This window comes from Anabrus simplex, chromosome 3 (assembly GCF_040414725.1).
Source record: "Anabrus simplex isolate iqAnaSimp1 chromosome 3, ASM4041472v1, whole genome shotgun sequence".
NCBI lineage: Eukaryota > Metazoa > Arthropoda > Insecta > Orthoptera > Tettigoniidae > Anabrus > Anabrus simplex.
This window is the reverse complement of record NC_090267.1, coordinates 326,897,242-326,914,211: the sequence shown is the minus strand read 5'-3', so window position 1 is coordinate 326,914,211 and position 16,970 is coordinate 326,897,242. Positions and strand designations below refer to the sequence as shown.

The 16,970-nt window shown below is 36.9% G+C and overlaps 1 protein-coding gene across 2 annotated transcripts in view; it reads right to left on the bottom strand.

Annotated features, from left to right (window-relative positions):
• The window catches only part of Cog1 (conserved oligomeric Golgi complex subunit 1), a 159,041-nt gene that overhangs the window by 50,363 nt on the left and 91,708 nt on the right, over window positions 1-16,970 (bottom strand). For both annotated transcript variants that reach the window (XM_067143163.2, XM_067143164.2), the window contains exon 13: window positions 11,067-11,223. In XM_067143163.2, the coding sequence (XP_066999264.2) occupies window positions 11,067-11,223 (157 nt within the window). The remainder of the gene's footprint in view (window positions 1-11,066; window positions 11,224-16,970) is intronic.

Below are 16,970 nucleotides of genomic sequence, written 5' to 3'. Positions count from 1 at the left end.
TTTTCTTAAATGATTTCAACGACACTGGAAATTTATTGAACATCTCCTTTGGTAAGATATTCCAATCCCTAACTCCCCTTCCTATAAATGAATATTTACCCCAATTTGTCCTCTTGTATTCCAACTTTAGCTTCGTATTGTAATCTTTCCTAGTTTTAAAGACGCCACTCAAACTTATTTGTCTACTAATGTCATTCCACGCCATTTCTCCGCTGACAGCTCAGAACATACCACTCAGTCGAGCAGTTTGTCTCCTTTCTCCCAGTTCTTCCCAGCCCAAACATTGCAAAATTTTTGTAACGCTACTCTTTTGTCGGAAATCACCCAGAACAAATCGAGCTACTTTTCTTTGGATTTTTTCCAGTTCTTGAATCAAGTAATCCTGGTGAGGGTCCCATACACTGGAACCATACTCTAGTAGGGGTCTTACCAGAAACTTATAAGCCCTCTCCTTTGCATCCTTACTATAACCCCTAAACACCCTCATAACTAGGGACCTGAAAAAATCGTATTTGCGATAAATGCGAATTTTTTATTCTTGTACTGAATCCAAGCCTACGGTAATTCTAATGTGGAATAAAATCATTTTTACACGTAAATAGAAGTGCAACAAAATGTGAATTGTGACCCAAAATGCGAAATTAGTATGAACATGCAATTTTGGAGCGAATTCTGCGAAAATGTTCTATTTTACTGGGGAAAACAACATATTTCGGCAAAATCGTCAGAAATACTCAAAACATGATGCATAAATCTTTCGACCGTTCCGATCGATGAAGAAAAGTAGCCGATCGATTGCTGCTTGCTGACTTTAATCGATATTTACAATGGGAATAGCAAGGGGAATAAGATCTGTATCGATTATTATCGAAATGTAAATCGAGTGTCACGGAAATAACGAGATAGATGCAGCGTTGTTTTCCTGTTATTCTCTTTGGTTCAAAACTGAAACTAGTGAAGAGTAGAAAATCGAGCTATTGTTTAGGTTATGGGGCGCACGGCAAAAACTGCGCACGAAAGGGCTCAGCAATATGCAAAGGATGGTTTATATGCCACAGATTCAACGACAGTGTTTTGCAAGTATTGTAATTGCCGAGTTGGGTGGGAAAAAAAGGATGGCATTGTGAAACATGTTAAATCTGAAAAACACGTGGGTAAGCGACGCAATAACGAAAGTTCAATCCCTGCTGCTAGTACGTCTCAAAGGAAGCAATCTTCTGTGCTTACACAGTTAGATAGTTGTAAAAGAGGAAAAATTTTCAGAGATAACTTCTCGAAACGCACAGTTGAAGTATTTGCCAAAGCAAATATACCTCTGGAAAAGCTGGAAAACAAAGAGCTAAGAGCCTGGATCAATTGAGTTTTCAAATGAAGAGCTGCCATGCGTGAGAACTCTACGTAAAGTATATTTACCGGGTAAGTTTCGATTTCATTGATCGGGTACCGTTTAGGTATTACGACATCGAAACCACACGCAAAATTGAAGGATACCGAATTTGAGTGCAATTTCCATATCGAACTATCTTACCCGTACCCAACTGACCCAGTAATTTTAAATTATTTTGTTATAATTTGAGGTCTTTCTTCCTTTCTAGAAGTTGCATCTGACCACCAGAAAAGAACAGCAGAGGCTCTAGTGGAGAACAACAGCAATATACTCTGTGATGAAACTACATATAGAATGGGCCGTTGTGTTTTTATAATCATATTCCAAGTCCCAGCCGGATCGAAAAGAGAGCTGCACGTTGTTTCTGTGAACTATCTTGATGCAGGAAATGCTACAAACTGCTCTCGTGCTGTTTTAGAAGCTCTGCGCAGTTATAGTGTACCATATGATGCAGTTAAAGTGTTTGTTAGTGACAGTGCCCCGTACATGACCTGGCGTTATGAAACATTAAGTCTGGTCATAGGGGATCATTTAATGCATGTACAGTACTGGGCACATAAGATCAGCTTGGCTGGCAATAGTTGAGTCGCAGTGATGACAGATTTAAATTATGTGGTTGCGATGGTAAAGTCTGCATTTTTTGAACACAAGAAAGCAAAAATATAATTATTTACAATTCTTAACATCGAAGTATGGTGCTTCAAAGGAAGCAAAGCTTTTTCCTGCACCTGTCATAACCCGATGGAATAGCTGGTTTCAGGCTGTCTTCTATTTGAGTGCTTACTTTACTGATGTTACATTTTTCAAGATGTCTGACATGAAAGACATCAACAACTGTGGTATTAAGTACCTGACTGATCTGAGTGACCGAGAAGTGAATAGGCTTCACTCCCACATGGTTTTTAAGAAGATATACAATATTAGAAGGATCCACCTTTCAATACTTCGTTGTAAGTTGAACTAAAAAGAAGTCACAACTTGTTTATTGGGACCGGTTTTGACACATTACAAGTGTCATCATCAGCCAAACAGTAAAGTAGGGTAAGATATAAAGATCTTAAAACAACCAATACATTGAACACAGGCAAAAAATTAACATTGATTCATATCGTAGCAATTCAGTTAATGTGTCGAAACCGGTCCCAATAAACAAGTTGTGACTTCTTTTTAGTTCAACTTACAACGAAGTATTGAAAGGTGGATCCTTCTAATATTGTACATCTTCTTATTTCTCTATTCAATATGGAACGATCATAAAGTTTTTAACTTTCACATGGCTTTTGTCACAGATCATGCAGCTGGATTGGTTGACCTCCTTACTGAACTTGAAGGGTCTCTGTATCCTACCTCTCATCTCCTTTACCCCAAACTGCAGAACCTTGACGCCAGTTTTACCTTAATTTGTGAGGGGAATTTTTCTGCTGCAACTAATGATTCTTTGATTAAGCTCACTCCTCTACAGCAGGCTGCATGTAGAGACACATTTGTCAAAGCTGCTCATTCTTCACAGTGCAAGCTAGCGACATTGAAAGCTAAAGAACCCAACCATAAGCATTTTGTGTCAATTTCTCAAGCTTTGCATCCAAAGAATATAATTTTTAATAACACTGATAAATTAGATGAGCTTGAGAAATTGTTTGGAGTAAAAGATCTCTCACGAAATGATATCTGGTCTGGTTACTGTTCTCTGAAACATGCAATTCAAACCCAGATGAAAGAAAGTGAAAAATGTGATGTCATGCTTGCATTAACTGCAGTTCAGACAGAGTTCAGCATATTTGCTAAATACTGTCTTGTGTTGTTGTGGACCCCAACGAACAATGTAGATAGCGAGCGCGTGTTGTCTCATTACAACACAGTGGTTACAGACAGACGGTGCAATTTGAAAAAAAAGCCATGCCGAAGTACTGACAATGCTTTTGTTTGAACAATGAATTTGTATTGTGTGTGAACCAAGGACAATAACTGCACTTCATAAACTTGGAATCGTTAAAATTAATAATACCATGCGATTATTTTAACTTTGTAAATAGATGCTAATTTTGGAAAAAATAGATGCTAATTTTGAAACAAATAGATGCTAATTTTTCAGATCGCTACTCATAACCATGTGCAGAGATCTGTATCCTTTATTTACAATCCGATTTATGTAATTACCCCAATGAAAATCTTTCCTTATATTAACACCCAGATACCTACAATGATCCCCAAAAGGAACTTTCACCCCACCAATGCAGTAATTAAAACTCAGAGGACTTTTCCTATTTGTGAAACTCACAACCTGACTTTTAACCCCGTTTGTCAACATACCATTGCCTGCTGTCCATCTCACAACATTATCAAGGTCATTTTGCAGTTGCTCACAATCCTGTAACTTATTTATTATTCTATAGAGAATAACATCATCCGCAAAAAGCCTTACCTCTGATTCCACTCCTTTACTCATATCATTTACATATATAAGAAAACATAAAAGTCCAATAATACTGCCTTGAGGAATTCCCCTCTTAATTATTACAGGGTCAGAAAAAGCTTTGCCTACTCTTAATTCTCTGCATCTATTTTCTAGAAATATAGCAACCCATTCAGTCACTCTTTTGTCTAGTCCAATTGCACTCATTTTTGCCAGTAGTCTCCCATGATCTACCCTATCAAATGCTTTAGACAGGTCAATGCAATACAGTCCATTTGACCTCCAGAATCCAAAATATCTGCTATATCTTGCTGAAATCCTACAAGCTGAGCTTCAGTGAAATAACCTTTCCTAAAACTGAATTACCTTCTATTGAACCAGTTATTATTTTTGCAAACATGTCTTATACAATCAGAAAGACTGCCTTCCCAAAGCTTATATGCAATGCATGTCAAACTTACTGGCCTGTAAGTTTCAACTTTATGTCTATCACCCCTCCTTTATACACAGGGGCTACTACAGCAACTCTCCATTCATTTGGTATGGCTCCTTCAACCAAACAATAATCAAATAAGTACTTCAAATATTGTACTATATCCCAACCCATTGTCTTTAGTATATCCCCAGAAATCTTATCAATTGTAGCCGCTTTTCTAGTTTTCAACTTTTGTTCTTATTGTAAATGTCATTGTTATCATATGTAAATTTTAATACTTCTTTAGCATTAGTCACCTCCTCTATCTGGACATTTTCCTTGTAACCAACAATCCTTACATACTGCTGACTGAATACTTTTGCCTTTTGAAGATCCTCACATACGCACTTTCCTTGTTCATTAATTATTCCCGGAATGTCCTTCTTGTAACCTGTTTCTGCCTTAACCCTAGAAGTGCCGAGTGTTTTTCCCTAAATGCCAGGCCATTTTCGCATGTATACACATTTATTTTCTTGACAAATTTAAGCACCTTTAGTGCAGAAAAGTTAGGCATGCAGCACACCATATTACTCAGAAAGCTTTATTTAAGATGCTTATATAAGTATTAGATCATTTACTTGCATATCTGGTGCGTATCAGGCGATCAAATATTTAGAAAACTAAAAAAAAGTGTTTTTCATATTTTCAAGTTCACCATTAGTAATAAATAACCACTCATTTAAAAAATCACTATACACAAAACACACGAAATCTCATCTAGTTTTCAAAAATATTAAGTTCTCAAAAGTAAAAACAAAATAAAATCGCAAAAAAAATTAAAATTTCCGAGCTGCACACAGTTTCGTCAGCCACCCACCACTACTGGGAGTCATTCTTGGAGAGTATTATTTTCCTGCCGTGTCTCACAAGCCTCCAGAAATACTGCAATTTATGATAGCATTCACGGTACACCCCACATTTATTAGAATGGCAATTTAGTTTTTAATTTCGGAGACAGTTACATCAAACCAGGTTAGCATACGAAGAAAGGCCTACATTTCTCCAGAATGTCTTTTAGGTTTTTTTTGCCGTATAGTCATTACTTTCTTTTACCAAGAGCTTCCAAATCAAATCCGTAAAGAACAAGTAGAAATACATAATAGGTAGACTGTTTCGGGGCAGACAGGTCAAAATGCCAGGATCCCTTACGCGGTACTTCCCAGAAACATCGAACACCGGTTCGGGTGGATAAACCCTGCACCATTTTGGTGTTACGGAAACAGTATCATCCAATGGAACGTCGGCAGGCCTGCTCTCTTCATTGGAATTACTATTAACTTCAGATTCTGGAACATATTCTTCTCCGCTCTCAGAAGAATCATCAGCTAAAGAAAAGATATCACTGGAAGAGGAAGCATCCCAATCATCTTCAAGAACTTTGTGAATATCACTTAAATCACATAGCTCATCATCCATGATGAAAGTTTACACTTCAAAAGAAACAATTTAAGAATAAACTCAATCTGTTGAAAGATAATGAAAGATATTCACAGAAACTCACAGGAAGAGTGAGCGCAAAGTAACATAGCAGCTGAGATGGCAGGGATATGAGGAAAGAGTAGCTAACTTTATACCTACCCTGACCTTGACTGAGTCATTTCTGGCTAGTAAGGAATGTGTGATGGAAGACTTGAAGCTTCCTCTTCAATGTCTTACTTGTTAAAATAGCGTAAGTGAACGATAAATGATGTTATGACTGGTTAAGCGAATGCATGTACTATGCGTCGCGCGTGCGACGTTGGCATTCTAGTGACACTCTATTGAGTTGCAAACGCGACGTTTGGCAGTTCTAGGGTTAAAGTACCTATACATACCCTTCCATTTTTCACTAAAATTTGTATGGCTGCCAATTATGCTTGCCATCATGTTATCCTTAGCTGACTTCTTTGGTAGATTCAATTTCCTAGTAAGTTCCTTCAATTTCTCCTTACTTCCACAGCCATTTCTAACTATTTCTTTCCAAAGTGCACCTCCTTCTTAGTCTCTTTACTTCTTTGTTATAATATAGTGGATCTTTACCATTCCTTACTACCTTTAAAGGAACAAACCTATTTTTGCATTCCTCAACAATTGCTTTAAACCCATCCCAGAGTCTGTTTACATTTTTATTTACCGTTTTCCACCGATCATAGTTACTTACTAAAAACTCCCTCATGCCTGTTTTATCAGCCATATGGTACTGCCTAATAGTCCTAATTTTAATATCTTCCTTTCTTTCACATTTATTTTTAATTACCACAAAAACAACTTCGTGATCACTAATACCATCTATTACTTCGGTTTCTCTATAGAGCTCATCTGGTTTTACCAGCATCACACACAGAATATCCTTCCCTCTAGTTGGTTCCATCACTTTCTGAATCAGATGTGCTTCCAATATTAACTTATTTGCCTTTTGTTGGTCATGCTTCCTGTCGTTCGCATTACCTGCCCAATTAACATTTGGTAAATTGAGATCACCCGCTACAATCATGTTCCTTTCCTTATCGTTTCCCACATAGCTGATTATCTTATCAAATAATTCTGAATCAGCATCTGTGCTACCATTTCCTGGTCTGTACAGTCCAAAGACATCAAGTTGCCTATTATATTTAGAGATGAGCCTTACCCCTAGAATTTCGTGTTTGTCATCTTTAACTTTTTCGTAGCTTACAAATTTTTCTTTCACCAGAATGAATACTCCCCCTCCTACCATTCCTATCCTATCTCTACAATACACCCTCCAGTTCCATGAGAAAATTTCTGCATCCATTATATCATTTCTCAGCCATGATTCAACTCCTATTACAATATCTGGTATATATCTATTAAATTACTTAATTCTATTCCTTTCTTTACAATACTTCTACAGTTGAGCACTAACATTTTTATGTCATCCCTACTTGATTTCCAGTTCTCTGTTCCTTTAACACCGCTCCCTAGGCCACCCTGTTTCCCTGAATGCATCTCCTTTTAACCCTTCTAAACAAATTTCCTAACTTATATGTACCACTGCGGTTTAAGTGAAGGCCGTCTGAGCGTTATACACTTCTCTTTAAAAGGTTCTCTTTAACAGTTTGCAATAAAAAATAAAAAACTATGAATGATATTTTGAGAATAGTAACATAATCCTTACCAAAATAAATTGATTAACCTTAATGATCTTATTAGAATAAGTACTGTATATATAATTTGCAAGCATGGCCTAGGAGTCAAGTTATTTTCAAAGAATGTGCAGGATTAATTTAAACATCACATGGGGAGAAAGGAGAAACTTCACACACCTACATAAAGAGGATAACAACTAATGTTGTCTAGAAGGAAATATTATAAGGCCTAACACCGTACAGTAGGTTCATAATGGCTCCATCTGAAACAATATCAGGTTGCTAGAATACAAATAAAACTATGTAGCTTAATCTAAAACTGGCAATGGCATTCATATAACATGCATATGTCTTGGGAAAGATTGAATTTGACAACCACAAGAGTTCATGGAAATAAAATTAAAGCTAGGAAAGGCAAAACACAGACAGAAAGAGTAATAATATATCACTCCCCCCCTCCAGAGAAGAGTTTTGATGCTAATGTCGTCAAAAGATTATCTGTTACTGCTTCCTTTTGTATGCTGAGAGATTACAAGACTGTATATCAGTTCACTCACTACACCAGGGCCATTACCATCTGCTATGCTCCCCACCTTCCCACTAGCTTGCTTCCTCGTGTTGTCTGATGAACACTCCATACCTGACATTCTCTCCACAAGGATCACTAGTGGGCTGACATTCGCAGCAGCTTTTCCTTGTCAGTTGGCACTGACTACTCTTGATAATGTAAAATATATTTATACTAGCTGTTACCCGCGGCTTCGCTTGCGTGGATTTCGCAGTTTGATAAAAGTAATCGTTCCTAGGTACTGCACTAAGACATTATCTGAAAATCCCTAAAGTATAAAAACTCCCCTGAAAACTTATATTCATTTACTACAGTACCTCTTCGTAAACCACGTTTGTGGTATTGACTTTTGGGGCTAAGATGTCCAGGCTACTGGCAGAGATAACTCTTGAAGATGCGACATAAAACTGTACTGTATATGTGAGAAACAGTCCTCTCTGAAGTAAAAAAAAAAAAAAAAAAAAAGTATGTGTTTCTTTATTTTTAAAGGAGATTCCAAATACCAATGTTCACATCTGTAAAATGATAAGTTTCAGATATACTGTAGATATACTCATTTCAAACATTCACCAGCTTTTTCAATTTTTTTCCCATAAGTAGATAAAAATAAGTGTTTATTTTGGAGATTCCAAATACCAGTTTTTACAACTCTAACATCTTCATTTTTAGATACAAGTATTCTCATAACAGGAATTTACCACCTCCTCTTCTTTTTACCCCTCTCCCCCTACCTAGCAGATTTTCCAAAAACAAACGTGAAAGCATCAATGGCAACAAAAAGTATGTGTTTCTTCCTTTTAAATGGATATTCCAAATAGAAATTTTTATGTCTGTAACCTGTTAAGTTGTTGAGATATTCTCATTTTAATTCATCTATTTTTCACTTATTTTCACTCCCGCTTAAAAGAGGATTTTTCAAAAAAAAAACTGGTTTTTTTTTTTATTTTTAAAGGAGAATCCATGTACCAATTTTCACGATGGTAAAATCTTCAATTTCAGAGATATATCCTTTTGAAATGGATTCAACCATTTTTTCACTTCTTTTTACCACCACCCCCACCCTACCAAGTGGATTTTCCACAAAAAAAAAGTATGTGTTTCTTTATTTTTCTTTCACATCTGTAACATCTTTTTGAGATACACAGTAAACCCTCATTAATTCCAAGTCGTTGGGATGCAAAAATCTGACTTCGAATTACGCGATTTCGAATTAACCACCAACACGTACTTCGGAAATGCCAACCCTTGCGGCCTCACAATATATTCTAAGACCCGTTACTGCATGCAATTAACCCTGAATCACAGTTTAATGCTCTCAAATGTCATGGAAAAAAACTATTTCCAAAATGTATCCAACAAGGCGCATTTACAGTATTCAAATAATGCACTTGGATAACTCACCATCAAACATAACCTCACGCAATGAAATCAAAAGAAAGAAAACATGATTCAAAGACAAGGGGATATCTATACTGGCTCCCCTGTGCAAGTGCTTTATTCATTGGATTACTGTACTGTATGCATTTTAGATGCTTTGTGCTTGCACGGAATGTACCCAATGCCCTTAAAACATCGCAGCTTATCAAACTTTCCTATGACGAGGGGAGAAAGTATCTCGCTTCTCTCCACATTACAACAGTACAGTGACTACACTTGTACGATTTCCCGCCATGGCACTTCTAAGATCCATTAATGCATGCAATCACTTTGATTCTCAGTTAAACTTTTCAAATGTCATGGAAAACACTATTTCAGAAATTTATCCAACAAGGTACATTTACATTATTCAAAAAATGCTCTCGTATAAAACAATGACAAACATAACCTCACGCAACGAAAGGAAGAAAAGATTCAAAGACGAGGAAAAATTATGCTTGCTCCACTGTTCAAATGCTTTATCTTTTGGATTACTGAACTGTCTGCATTTTTAGATGCCTTGTACTGGCATGGAAAGTGCCCGACGCCCTTAAAACATCGTGGCTTTTCAAACTTTCCTATGACATGGGAAGGAAGTCTCTCACTTCCGTGTGCAGTGTGCACTAAATAGCAACACAGTACATTTGCCGGCTGGCAATTCTCTCCTTTAAAACCGTAAGTTCATTTGGCCTCAGCATTTAAAAAAATAAAAACAAACAAACAATGCAGTTTCATCGGCATTGACAATATTGTTTGGTGCGTACGAATTGTTTAAAGGCTATAAGCCACGCTTTTTTGCCAACTGTCTGCATCGCCAGTGTTTGCGGATTCTACCTCTCCGCACACTGCCTGCTACATGATATTGTGAATTGTGGCGTTCCTAAAAACTATGAATACAAAATAATTACGATTCCACTCGAACATAACACATGAAGCACACTGTAGACACGCCGAAGTAGGTGAAAGTGCGCAAAGTTACCCCTTCACGTTCCGGAAGACGCATTCTTTCATGGCGCGGAGAAATTTTGAATTTAAATTACTCTGTAAAATACTATTTTCTTTTTTTCAAAATGTAAAGCCACTTTCGAATTAAAAGTATGAATTTCGGTAATGGGACTGACATTGTTCTTCAAATTACGAATTATCCGTATTTAGAATTTAACGATTTAAATAACATGCAAACCGTACCTCATGATTCCAGAACGAGAGCTGCTTCGAATTAGGCAAGATTTTTAATTAACTGATTTTGAATTATCGAGGTTCTACTGTAGATATTCTCATTTAAAAAATTCACCCCCCCCCCCCCCCCTCCTCCCGCAGCAAAGAGACAGGATGCTTTAAACATGCTAAATACCTCAATAACAAGCCAATTTTGTCATAAGATGCATCAGTTGGAAGAGGGTCAAACCTGCTAACGCTGTGAGGTGAGTAGCGGAGAATTTCTGCAATACTGCAAGTACGTGCGATTAGTTTAAGTGGGGAGGCATTAAAAGCATAGTACATGGCGATGCCAGGGGAGGCCCAGGCCAGGACTTCGCCACATCTTTACCCGTTTCCTTCTATCACTGCTCATAGCTGCCTGGTTATAGATATACCCTGTTCCTGAAAGTAAAGTGTTTTTTTTTTTTTTTTTAAGTCACTTCCTTATTTAAGCAATTCACACTTAATATCCACATTTCTCTAGTCCAGATTGATTCACAGATTATAAATGCAATTCATACCTTGTTATCCCTAGGAACTAAAAGCATAGTAATGTACTTCACATCAAGCAGGCACTGCAATGCTTGAGCCTGTCCAACCACTTCACTCTCACTCATTAATGAGTAGGCAGAAAATATATCACTGACTAGTTGTTCCACTAGTTCTTGGTGAATTTTCCTGAAAATAAGTCATTTTACTCAATATATAATACACAGAAGGACACAGCAAGCTTAATAACTATATTTAAGAAGGGAGCTGAGAGCTAGAGAACAACAGAAGATACTCTCTGTGGTGATGAAGTTTTATCAACTTAAGTTTCTAAAGAATTTTGGCAGAATTTTAATACCAACAAAATTGTTGTCTACATTAGGTACATATAAAAGTTATAAAGAGGAGTAATGGAGACTACACATTTAAAATCCGCTGAAATTATTAGCTGCAACCCATTGGCACAAATTCATGGAACAGTTCTTTGGTCACATCAGATGGACACAGCAGAACCATGATGTACCTTTTCCACATAGTACCGCGTTCCATACAGAGAAATTGCTGTATATTGTATTCCATAAAGTTTACAGATTCTCTTTTTATTTTGTTTTGTTTTTTTATGCTTATATGTATATATCGCATTAGAAGAGAATTAACTTCTCTTCATCTGGAATATTAATATATTATATTAATAATATTATATATATTATATTAATAAAAACAGCTGTTTTACTGCAAAATTACACATAACAGAAAATGTTAACTTTCTATGTTAACTTTAGCTGTAATGAAAAACTGCACATAATAAAAGCTGTGTAACATGCAATTTCTGATCTTTTAGGTTTCTCGAGCTTTTACTGTGTGAGAAGTAATAGCAGACACCCTATAATCACAATTATCATATTTTTCACAAATGTCCAAACATTTCTGAAGACACTAATTGTATCTAAAAAAGAATAAATAAAAATGATATAAAATCCAATTACTAGTCTTAGAACTCTTACATTTTTATTGTTCGAGCTATAATAATGGAGATACACACACATTTAGGTTCACTTGAACTATTTCCAGGCCTATCACACTAAGCTTGAGCCGGGCTGAGTGGCTCTGATGGTTGATGCGCTGGCCTTCTGACTCCAACTTGGCAGGTTCAATCCTGGCTCTGTCTGGTGGTATTTGAAGGTGCTCAAATATGTCAGCTTCATGTCGGTAGATTTACTGGCACGTAAAAGAACTCCAGGACTAACTTCCGGTACTTCAGTGTCACCAAAAACCGCAAAATTAGTTAGTGGGACATTAAGCCAATAACATTATTATTATTATTATTATTATTATTATTATTATTATTATTATTATTATTATTATTATTATTATTATTATTATTATTACACTGTTTGACTACAGAAAGGATGATAACCATCAAAAATACAATGTAAATAGCACATAAAAGTCAATTTTCACAAACAACAGTGAATTAATAAATAATGAGTTAATGAAGTATTCTGACAATGAAGGGCAAGTGCGGGTCGGCCGGCGGAATGCACTAATGCCAGTGCAGCAGCAACAATCTGGATGAGGCTAGCAGCGTGCGAAACAATAGCACAGGTGAATTGTTGAGGCTCATGATGAGAAACCTCCCAAAAAAAGCTGGAAGGTCATTAACAATGAAGCAGGTGCCCCGTATGATCTGGAAGTGGAAACTACTAGAAAAGCCCGCAAAGTTAAATCAAACCTCATGGTGCAACATCCCTGTAGGATCATGACCTACCAAGTGACTGCTACTCAGTTCAAAGGCCTGAAGATACAAGGTGATGCATGGTCAGCGCAACAAATTCTTCTGGCCATTATTCCCAGCTTTCTAGGCCAGGGTCACTATCTCACCATCAGAGAGACTTTACTGTAATCACGTAGGCTGAATGGACCTTGAAAAAGCCCTCAAATCCTGCTAAAATACCTGATATGACCGGGAACCAAAACCAACTCCAAGTAAGAGGCAGGCTTGCTACCCCTAGACAAATGGGCCGGCAGAATTTCCCTTTGCACTCTATAAAGAGCAAACCTAGTGAGAATCAGACAGTGCTGCGTCAATTGCAAGCAGCCACAAGTAGGTTGCGAGTCCGTGAATAGTCATTCATAGAAAACAAGTCTGTCAGATGGCTACGTAGAGTTCAATGAGGTTTGTTATCTGTGAAGTGAAATGTTCTTGCATGAGCTTAAGCCGTGTTGAAGACTAGGAGTCTGATGCACCTAGAACTGCGTGTGTGCTACAAACGTGAGTAAAAACTCAACTGTGAGTGAACCTGTCAATAACTGCAAATAGTGGATAGTAGTGTTTTTAATATTTATGGACCCTGATAACCTGCCGCAACTGGTGTCCACCTAGACTTATCACCAAGTTACACATGACGAGCAGCTTTAAGGAGGTAGCACTGTGACAATGGAGGTCAAGTGCAGTGTGGAAAGCAGAATGTGAAAATGCCGATGAGAGGCGATAGAGCCGGTGCAGCAGTGACGATGTGAATGGGGCTAGCAGCAAGCAAAACAACAGCACCAACAAATTGTTGAGGCTATGATTAGGAAGCTCCTAGAACTGGAAGCTGATTAACAATGGAGCAGGTACCCAGATGATCTGGAAGTGGTAACTACTAATATCTCCAGCTGGCCTATGCAAAGAGCAAACCCAGCAAGAGAAAGTTAGTCCTGAATCAGTCTCAAGTGAGTCTGTCCATGTTGCGCCAATCAAGAGTAGCAATTATGAGACCATTGCGAGTCCGGTAAGAGTCATTTATTGGGAGTGAGACCATCAGACAGCTACATAGAGTTCAACGAGGTTTGTTAATTATGAAGTGAACTATTCTAGAATGAGGTTTTGCTGTGAGAAGCCATGCTGCAGAACAGGAATTGGATGTGCCACTGGGCTATGTGTTAGTGCTTGCTATTATCACGAGTAAAAACTGTGTTGAGTGGAATACTCAAATGCGAGTTAACTTGTCAATAACCACAAGTAGCGGTTTAATAAATTTAGTGATATTAATTTTATGGACATTGATAACCTGCCCATATTGTGTGTAACAATTCTGCTAAAAAAATAATTCCAGTTCAATGTTTTGTTACAGTATGCTAGTCATTTCTAACAAATAAGTCATTTCCCTGGATGATACACGGTACAAGCCAGTAAGACACGAAGAAGGCACTAATCAATATTCTTCTAAATGCCTTCTATATTACATGAACACCATCCAGACACAACCTTCAAAATTTAAGACAATTCAATGTTCTGCATGATACCTGTTTTTAAAAACACAAACTTTGATAAGGCTTTTATAATGGACCTGTCATAACAGGGTGCTACAAGCATGTACTGAGTATTCTGGAATAGTAGAATCTTCAATTAACACTGAAAAATTTTGCTACAGAGATATGAAATCAAGTACGAAGTGGCAAAATGCAGGTGATATGTGTCAACGAGCTAGAATATAATACACAGAATTGCTATCACGCTGCCATCTTGGAAGAAAGTTGAACTGGCGACCATTATGTCTTAAATGTAATTTTTTTAAGGTTACAACAAACAATACTGAATAGGTGGAAACCTTCAGCTATTGTTTTACACTATATTGCTTTTCAATACGGATTAATATGAAATTTATCACCTATGATCTTAGATGTACCTCGCCCTGTGTAAGCGGCTAAGGAACAGAGCGGGAAAATAAAGACATTTTTCACAGATCTTATTCATTAGGCATAACAGTAAGAGATTATTTGAGTTGATGAAAATATTGGATGGAAAGCATAACTATTTGATGCGTATATGTTTTCTTTAAGCAGAGGTTCCCTAAAGAATCACAACATACTCTAACTTAAAATTAAAGAAACGAAATACATAAGTGTTTTTTCATGAAGCACTATACTGTTGAAAATGATTAAAACAATTGTTTTATCACAAAGATGTGCAGATATACATACATCTCCAAATTATCAACATACAGAAGAGTGTAGGCCTACAGTACATGATTATGGATTAGGACGCATATCTAAACAGCCATGAAAATTAAACACACTTTTACCACACATTTCAAAGGCAACCTTTCCACATAAACATTTTTATAATAAACAAAGAACAATTTACAATCAGCAAATTAAATTTTATACTCAACTATTAATAATCAAATTTCTCGATTCAAAACAGATCTCTCATTCATATGAACTGATACGTATTTTCTAGATCTGATTCATTGTCCCACGAAAAGTTTAATTTTGAGTACATCTGCCTTTCAGTTCTTGCATAATAGCTCTGTATCTGTGCTTCAGACTAATTTTAAATTCTGCTTTATCAGAAGTTTTGTCATGCTGGTGTAATGGGATTCTTCACTGAACTCGGTGGCAGTAGCAAACACTATCATTACTGAAAAACAACTGCACTGCAACTTCACTCTGTAACTTTAACATAAGGTTTATGTTACATCTTCGAGACAGCAACTTTTTTTTTTTCTTCTCCTGACAAGTGACGACTTCAAAACATCGTGAACTGGATAAAGAGACTATATTTTACATCTTCTTAAACAATAAGTTCTTTCTTCTCTTCAAAATACTGAGAAAACAGAACCTTCAGACTGTTGTGGCATGCCATTTCCTTTTCCACCTCACAAATAACATTTCCTGCTATGTACTCAACAACATTTTCAGACTACTTGGTGATAGACTTATAATTTGTAGCACAGTAATCATGATCAGTAGAGGTGCTGTATTCAGAAGGAACATCACTTCCTGTCAGTTTACAATTTGCAGTGGTTTATGGGTCGATCTGTCCCGGTAAACACTTTCTGTGTGCTGATATGAATTGCTCTGCATTGGGATTATTTCTGTTTCCTCCCCTATTATATATGGATGAGAAGAGCAATTCTAAACTTCTCCCGTCATTAACCAAACACTCGATCCCATAGAAAAACAGGACAAGGGAAGAACACACACATACAGTGTTTTTCAAAATGTTCTGAACAGAGAGTACTTTGTTGCTTGGGATACCACTTGTCTCTCTTCATGTCATTCACCCACTGCCTAGACAGCTATTTGTCTTTCAGTGAGAACCTGTGATAAGAATTTGTGCTTTACAGTGGCAAAAATTAAGATGATGTTTCAGTATGCATAGTCTTTTTATAATAGAAAAGAAATGAACGTACCCGAATAAGACACATTGTTTTGTTTTGCTCAAACAAAAGCATCCGAAACAAAATTAAGGCATGTTCACACTTCAATAAATAAAGCCAAACTATAAATAATTTCTATCAATGATGAACTTGACACATATGCAAGATTACTCAGACAGCTGTTGCCATTTGCTGGCACATTTATATCATGGTGACCATAGTGCTGCTTGCCTCCACCCGGAGCATTAACCGAACTGCTATAGCCACTCTGTATTACATTCTAGCTCGTTGGTATATACTGTCAGAAAAAACATAAAATTTTGCACAGATAGGTTCCAGTTGTGCATCTTTGACTGGGAACAACTGTAACAAAATTCACATAAACAAGTGAAAATATGCAATGGCCAATACAGAACAGTATATTCAGTATCTGATTCTGGCAAGATTGAGTGCCCCTCATTAATATGTGAATGAATACACATACATGACTTCAATAGAAATAAATTTGAGATGCAGCTAGTGAACACTGCAACAGTAATGAGACGTCCAGATATTAACCATGTGGTATGTAGTTCAGTGGTAACATTTGCACCTGTCCTTGTCTCTTCTTTGTATTGCTCCCTCTTCCGATGCTGATCTGTCATTGTGTTTATACTTCATGAGTCCCTTTTTCATGGTCGTATCTTTCTATGCATGACTTTGAAACTTTCTTGTTCCTCTCCATTACTTACATTGACCTGCTGGGATACTTTTCTCCTTCTGTGTTTGTAGTGTGTTCCTAGTATTTAC